Source organism: Solanum tuberosum, unplaced genomic scaffold, assembly GCF_000226075.1.
Source record: "Solanum tuberosum cultivar DM 1-3 516 R44 unplaced genomic scaffold, SolTub_3.0 scf00788, whole genome shotgun sequence".
NCBI classification, from domain to species: Eukaryota; Viridiplantae; Streptophyta; class Magnoliopsida; order Solanales; family Solanaceae; genus Solanum; species Solanum tuberosum.
The window spans coordinates 66,434-74,986 of record NW_006239693.1 but is presented as its reverse complement, the minus strand read 5'-3'; the positions used below and the strand labels follow the sequence as shown (position 1 = coordinate 74,986).

Genomic DNA, 8,553 nt, shown 5'->3' with positions numbered 1-8,553 from the left:
TATATACTTATAAATTTTATTATTTTTATAATAAAATTATATTATGCATCTATTTATAGGATAACAATATGAAATATCAAATGATATCATGAACATGACTATTAATATAATTTAAGAGTTATGATCAAGTCATGAAACTAAGACAAATAAAGACAATTAAATATCAAATGATAACATAATTATTAATATAATTTAAGAGCTATGATCATCAAAAGTCATGAAAATAAAGACAATTAAAATTTTCTATTAAAAATATAAATAAATGAAGGAGTAGTAATTGATATATTCATTTTTTGTACAATAATAAGAAATATATAAATAGGAAAAATTGTCAAAAAAATGAGAAGAAAAAAAAAATGTCATATCACTTTTCTTTTTTCTAGATAATTTATATGTTGGTAAAGAAAGTAGATTGAGAGAGACAAACAATTTTATTAATTCGTTTTTATCCTAACCAAATACTTTTGCATTTTGAGTTCGAATCCAACAGATCATAGTAGTAATCTCTGAAAATTTCAAAAAATTAAGAACTTCTAACAATAATAATAAATAAATAAATTATGAAGATCACAAAGTTATGTATTTATAGTCAGTTTTTCTATGAATTAAACTATATTTTGAAAATTAATTAATTTTACATTCTCATGTTCTATCATTATAATTAATAAAAAGGTGATCCACATAACTATAATATTATAGCTACATACTTTCTTGAGTAGGATACATGAAAATATGTAGACCTGGAAACACGGTAAGTTAACCTTAAACAACAAAAAGAAAACATAAAAATAAAGTTAACTAATCAAGTAAAAACCTTAAAGAATATTTAGTTATGAGTTAAAAAGGAAAGAAGGAACCTACAAAGAGAAGCAAAGAGAAAAAATCAAATCATTTTTTCTAAAAGAAAACTCATGATTCGTATAATCAAGAATCCAAAAAATAATAAAATATATAATTACAATAGAAAAAAGTGGTAATTAAATTATGCATATCAAATCATTTTACCTTGTAAAATAAAACTATGCTAAAATGTCTAATATTCTTCATTATAGATCTGTTTCCTGCAAAATCAAGTCAAAGAAGACAAAAAAACTTAACCAACCAAAGACGCAAAAGATGAAGAATAAGAAAAGTAAAATAAAATAATCATCATATATGTCTCAAAATAGTTTTTATAAGTGTGATTTTGAAGAGTTATAAATTTATAAATTAAATAATTTGAAGGTTATGAATATGAAAGGTTAGGAGTTATAGATATTACTAAATTAATTATATAATTGAAGAGGTATGAATTAAAGAGACAATTTTATTAAATAAAATAATTGAAAAATTAGAAAAATGTCAAGAAAAAAGATAAATAGAATCCTTGGCCATTGAGAGGTGCCACATCACTTTTTTTTTATCTAGCATTATATATATATATAGAGAGAGAGAGAGAGAGATTTCATGAAGATTCATATTCAAGAATATATTTTCTCTTCTTCATTATATTAGTTTGTGAATTAACTAACATGTAACAAAAAAGAAGTACATGAAGGTAAGAAATATTTTATTTCATAATTATGATTTTTTATTCAATTGGTTAGCATATGATAAAGAGTTTGATATATGGAGCAGAATATGGTGACAGATCTACTTGCAAATGAAGATGGTAGAAGAATTTTTTTTAAAAGCATAATCAGTGATTAATTTTTTACTTTGAGTTGTATTAGTAACTTAGCTATTTTTGTTAAGATTTTCTAATACTTAATTTGTATAAATAATATAGCTACATGTATTGACAATGCTACTCATTTAGTTCTTTACTATTCTACTATTTTTTGTTATGAAACATAGTTAATATAATTATCTGAATGCAACAAAAAGAAATTATGATAATCAGGAGCTTCATTTGTATTATGCTTGCAAAAAGATAAAATTAAAAAATAAATAATTCTATGATGTCATTTTCTTTGGTATGTAACACTATTTTTTTGTCACTATTTTTTTATGAAATATGTTTACAATTTTTATGTAGTCACCAATTATTTTAATTTTTAATTCATTTTTGTATTTTCACATTTATTTATTTATTTTTACAAATAAAACCAATGTATAAATATTAATACATTTAGTGTCTAACAAAATTCATAACTCATGTCTTTTCATTTTACTTGTAACTTCTATTCTTAAATATTATTCATAATTTTTGTATGTTTCATTTCATAATATTTATAACTATTAAATTATGTTAAAAAATTATGATGGACAAATGTAATAATAAAGACACAACGAAATCATAATTTGTTTAGAGAATCAATACTTCTATAAAAGATAGAGAAAATGAAAACATAAAAAATATTTTCAACGTAATACAATATATTGTTATTTCAAAATATGATCTTTTGTTCAATTTACTTCGCCATGGTAAATGTTTAATTCTACTATGTACTTATGAATAGTTTACACTTAAAAAAATGCATTTTTAAAAATATATTTTACTATATGTTTTAAAAAAATGAGAAAATCTATCCTGTCGCAAATGAAGAGAAATATCAGCATTGTCTATATATCTAATACTACCTGAATATAAATATTATTGAGTAACTTTCACATTTAGCAAACATAAAAATCATATTTGTATGCTATAGTTATGGTTTGCATAATTGCGCTCCATATCAAACTTTATGTTTGCTATAGAGCATCAGATTGTATAAATCGTTGGGGGAATCAGATTTGTATAAAATCGCTAGCAGCCTCTCATTTGTATAAATCGCTAGCAGCCTCTCGTTTGTATAAATCACTGACAACCTCTCAATTCAATTTTATGTGTTTGTATATCTGCATAAAATTTGAATTTGTATACAATTGAATCGAAATAAAACGTTTGTATATCAAATATTTCTCTCTCGCTTTATATAAACACAAATTATACATTGTATTTTGTATCATTTGTGTTTGTATAAAGCGAGAAAGAGAGAAAGGCAAAAGAGAACTGGGCAGAGAAATATTTGTATTGTATAATTATAAGTGTATAAGACGAAGATATATGTATTTGCATGTGTATATACAATTTTCTCTTGCTTTATACAAACAGAAACACAATTTATACATTTATGTTTGTATAAAGTGAGAGAGGCGAGGAAGAGACTGGCGAGTGAGAGAGGGAGAGTGGCGAGCGAGAATTTCAGGGAGAGAGGCGAATAACAACAATTTGCTATGAGTTACAATTAAATTCAAACTGTGGTTATAATATTTAATTTGAATTAATAATTTGCTATTACATACAATTTTTCCAATATTATATACTACAATTTCACTAGTCTCCAGGGCCCCGTGGAACTAACCGTGGTGAACCCGCCTTGAAACAAGCGGGACCCGGTGGGTACAGCTAGTCGGGTTCGCAAAGCGATACCCGGAAACGACGGTATAAAAAAAAAAGTCTTTAATTAAGTTTAAGATTGCCCCATTAACAATTCAATGGCTTGTACATTTGACAAGTTTCTGCACTGCAGTGTCTCTACGTGGAGCCTTTCCCTGATATTCATACTCCACTCTCTCTATTGAGCTTCAAAATAGTTGCGAGCAAATCGTTGACAATGTATCGATCGGCAGCAAAGCGGTTACTGCCGGCGTTTTACCGCCGGCACCAGGATGCAATATCAAGTATTCGAACCCTAGCAGCAGACTACCCCACTCGATTTATGACTTCAGCTGCCACCGGAAATATTCCTGATCAGAACCCTATTCCGACTAGCTCTAATCCGACCGACTCTACCGCATCATCATCTTGGAAGGAAGAAGAAAGGACACGTTACCAGGAAACTGATGAAAAATCTAGCTCGAGAACAAAGCGGCCTAAAGCACATTACAAGGACGAAGAGGCCCGTGTACTCAGTGCCTCTCTCTCTCATGTGGTTTGTTACATTTACTTTCTCTCTGTTTTCTTGTGCAGATATTAAATTTTGGACTATATGTGTAGATTAATGCGTTGTGTCTTATGTAATTTTGATTGAATTCGTTTGTTGACTTGGTGAAATTGGCTGCATAAATTGATTACTTGACCTTAGAATTTGTTGAACATGCTGGTGTATTTCTCCCAGAAGAAATGGGATTGGCACCTTTATGCCTTGTGATTCTATTGTGAAACCTCTTTGGCATAGAAGTAATTTCTGGCAAGTACAGTACATTCAGTAATCCAATTGGAAAAGATAAAAAGGTAAATTATGAAAAAGTACTTCATTTAATAGAGCTTTCCTGATGAAAGGAAGATTATGCCTTGTAATATAAGGTTCACCTTATATACATGCCCAAAATAAAATTTAACTCTGATATGTGGACGATATATGTTTGGTATGGAGGAAGATGCTTTCCTAAAGTATTTCTAGAAAATATGTTTTTACTTTGAGAAATCATTTTCTTGAGGGTTTTCCTCTGTTTGATTGGGTATGAAGGCCGGTGACTGCCAAGTGTATGGTAAAGAAGAGTACTTGTAAAGGGAATCGACTTCCCAACAAGTGAAGGAAGTCATTTCTCCCTTTTGGTGGAAATATTTTCATTGGAGATAACATTTTTCACAATTAAGGCAACCAAACACTGATAGGATTTCATCAAGGAAAATTCTTTCCTAAAAACATATTCTGACATACAACCACACATTTTCTATCCCTTTGTATAAATCAGGCTTGTAATTGGTGCTGGGTAACTTGTTTGCAGCTTCGGCTAGGATGGACTGAAACAGCCATGATTACAGGTGCAAGGGATGTCGGAGTGTCACCTTCCATTGTTGGATCATTTCCTCGGAAAGAAGCTGCACTAGTGGAGGTAAATGATGGTTCACCTACATTACTCATAGTTCTGGTTTCTTTAATGTGACTGGATTTTGTGGGCATTATAGGGCTTCAACATATTTGGTTTTGCTAAAAATGTTGATATAAGATTATCTGCCTCTCAGTTTTGTTTATCTTTTCTTTTGGTTTTCCTCTTTATCTATCTGCACTTAATTTGTCTGGTATGAGTGCAACTCAAAGGAACTCCATTGAGGTAAATTATGCAAAGTCAAAAAAGTAATAGTCGGGTTTCCGTAATAAAAGGATTTTTAATTATTTTGGTAAAGTAAAAGGATTATTAATGATATATCCTTGAGAGCTTATAAGTTATAAGTATATAGTTTACATAGCCATTCATTATGTGCTCTCTTTGATGACCATACCAAATAATGAGCTAAATCCTAAGATATTGCTGATTTGTTTAGCATTTGCAAGAAGGCATAAAAAGCTAGATGTTTTGGTCTCTGACTTTGTTTTTAATGCACATTAATTACGTTTGGCAAGGTTCTTAATGCTCATTCAGCTGTCAAGCTTCGTCTTTTCTTGAATCATATACAACATTGGTTTCAGACTTATACTGGCTTTTTACCTGTTTAACATTTAAAGTAGTTTAGCTGATCTAGTTAATGCTTGTATTTTTTTTTTCCGGCAAATCAATAAGTTAATCCTCTGTTGATCTTTTATATTGAACTTCTTTTTCTCAGTATTTTATGGATGAGTGTATGGAAAGACTCATTGATATCATTGAATCAAGGAACGATCTGAAAAACTTGATACCTAGTGAGCGGGTAGCAAAGCTTGTAAGAATTCGCTTGGAAATGCAAACCCCTTACATATCAAAATGGCCACAAGCTCTCAGTATACAGGTACTTATCTCCTTCTTTTAATGCCCCTTTCTTGTGTGGTGGGTATGTATACAATGAGCAGAAGTGTTTCAGATAACAACTACTGATTGTAGGCTCAACCCTTGAATGTTCCAACAAGCTTCAAGCAGCGTGCCATGCTGGTTGATGAGATATGGCATGCTGTTGGTGATGATGCCAACGAAATTGATTGGTATGTGAAGCGCACTGTTCTAGGTGGAATATACTCCACGACAGAACTATACATGTTGACAGATAGCTCTCCAGGTGTGCCATTGTAACTGCTGTGTATTTTGTCCTATGCTTGTTCTTCTCTTGCGATCCTTCTAATATTATGGTATGTCTTATTAAAATTTTAACATTCAATTAACAATCGAGCTCCTTTATAATCCTAACATGCCCCACTGTCAACAGTTCTTCCTGCTTCCTACTCCTTTGTTGTCATGGAAGTCATAGAACTGGAAGGAAGCCTCTCAGGTTATTAGAAATTATTCATACTCCTTGTTTCGCCAAATCACTCTTTAAATTACAGAAGAAAGCATTTTTTTTGTGTAGGAGGCATGAGAACAGAAGTAACTCTCGGGATAATAATTCCGCAAAAGATGCACTCTTGCTGGTGCCTTAGTTCATTAAACTGAAGTTACCAATAGAGGACATATTTTGCAATAGCAGTGTTGTACCTGTGGGAATATATGAAATCTATGCACTTAATCCTAAATGAATGGCCAACTTTTTGGGTCATCCCATGATATTGCTGGCATAAAGTATTTAAGATAATATATGCTATAAATTTCGTATAAGGCATCCACTAATACATTTTAACATACAATATTTTATCAACCCAATCCTAAAAATTCAAATGTAAATTATGGACCCAACATGTCACTTCCCCAACTCTTGTATTGTGCCAAGTGAAGAACATGACATGTTCCCTTGTTAGAAAACACGACTCTCCCGCCACAGCACGTGATGTGTGGGTTAGGCACATGTCACGGATTTGAACCCTGCTGCAAACAAAAGCTTGGTACTTGAGTGGAGAAGTTCTGATTCGTCGTATAAAGTAGATGAGATATTATATGTAATAAACACTGTATGGGGCATCAATAATACACTGTAATGACAAAATTTTAAGATATGCAATCCTAAAAATAAAGAATGTAATATTCGGACCCAACATGTCGCCTATCCAACTCTCTGAATACTTTCAAGTAGAAAACAGGACACTTGTGACAATCAAAATAAAACAATAAATGACACTTGCTCCGGAAGGAGTATTTGGTATGAGTTCCTCTTATGGTACATTGTTGTGACAATTTTGCTCTCACTAGCTATGTATTACGTGTTGCATATTTTTCAATAGAAATTACTTTGGAGGGTCCTCTGCGAGACATTATCTGTTGGATTAGGGATCTTTTGGTGAAAGGATGTAAATACTAATGCTGTTGCCAAACAAAAGAAATTCTTTTTCACATTCAACCATGAGAGGGCAACTTGAGCAATCAAAGCTACGCCCTCTTCCACTGCTGACTATGAACAGTTGACAGCTAATGATTTCTACTTTACTAAGCCAGTTCGGTAAGTTAAGGTCCATGCTTGAAACGAAAAAAAAGAGGAAGGGGAGGGGGTCGTAAATGATATCTAATGGGATGGGCATGCTCCCCACTGCTCTGAGGTCACACCTCATAACAGATATCCCAAAAGATATGGATTTCATTTGAATTTGGTGCTTTCCAAGAATCTAAGCTTCATGAAGACAACTTTGCCTGTCATCATTTCCAAGTTACCTTGCAGCAACTTTTGATCCTGAAGTAATACCCTCCATGGGTAAATCTTCTTCATTTACTCTTTGGTTTAGAGCCATTGTTGAAGCCTAAATGCCTCCAATCCTCTGATAATTAGTTGGGTAGCTAATATACCATACAAAAGTTCCCTTGTGAGGAGCCTATATTGAAACACTTGCCACTTTCGCCAATAATTTGTGTGTTCAGAAAAGTCTGTCTGTCTTCTATTTGTGGGATTAATTGTTTATGTTTCTGTTGACAGATTTTCGTGATACATGGGCATTCTTGGATGCACGAACAAAAGATGCATTTGATCTGAAGAAGACTGCTCAAGAGGTATTTTGCTGCTAATGTGATTTTGTTTTAAAAGGAATGTGTACTAGGATTTCAGAGTATTGGTTCTGACTTCTGAGAATAATCTGCAAACAATTTTGCAGGCACAACGTTTGGCGGAAGCAGTTGGTGCAGGAATGGGAGGCTCTGTACAAGGTTTTATGAAGAGGGTCTTCACAGGCTGAATATAGTTTGCAGTGAGTAATATGATCTTATAGGTGTGGTGGTTCACAAAATAAAAATTATAATTTGTGTCTATCAGCAGAAATGCTAATTTAGATTAGCAGTATTCGATGGGCATCCGGTTGCCATTTTGGCGTTAGAATATGCTTGTACATGAGAATATCTTTTGTTGGCAAAATATGCTTCTTTCCCTTTTCTATTTTCCTCTGGATAGTCAAGAAAACCCCATATGCACTTATTGGGAATGAAAAATTCCATCTTTATCTGATAGAAAATCAAGAAAAGTTGTGAATTCGTCTTTTTGTTGTATTTCAGGGTTTGTTTGATTTCTTGGAAGATCTCTTTTAGGGATATAGGTTTTGGTTTTAGTCCATTGATCAAGTTTTATTATGCTTCCTTTCATAAATCATACCTTGTATGTTATCAACAATGATACTTTCAATGAAATACAAAAAAAAACACATGGATATACATTCAATAGCGTGCATACATACATGTAACATAAGTCCATTTATGATGCATACACTCTAACTGAAATACAAATACAGTTTGTTCAACAAAATTATATGCGTTGATATAACTTGG

The 8,553-nt window shown here is 31.9% G+C and overlaps 1 protein-coding gene across 1 annotated transcript; it reads left to right on the top strand.

The window, feature by feature from the left end:
* Window positions 1-3,438: 3,438 nt before the first annotated feature.
* Window positions 3,439-8,277, top strand: LOC102586706 (ubiquinone biosynthesis protein COQ9-B, mitochondrial). Its single transcript, XM_006367373.2, has 6 exons — window positions 3,439-3,896; window positions 4,696-4,803; window positions 5,513-5,674; window positions 5,767-5,938; window positions 7,715-7,788; window positions 7,890-8,277. Exons 1-6 carry the CDS (start codon window positions 3,579-3,581, stop codon window positions 7,968-7,970), a joined length of 915 nt encoding a protein of 304 aa, XP_006367435.1. The 5' UTR covers window positions 3,439-3,578; the 3' UTR covers window positions 7,971-8,277.
* Window positions 8,278-8,553: the final 276 nt, after the last annotated feature.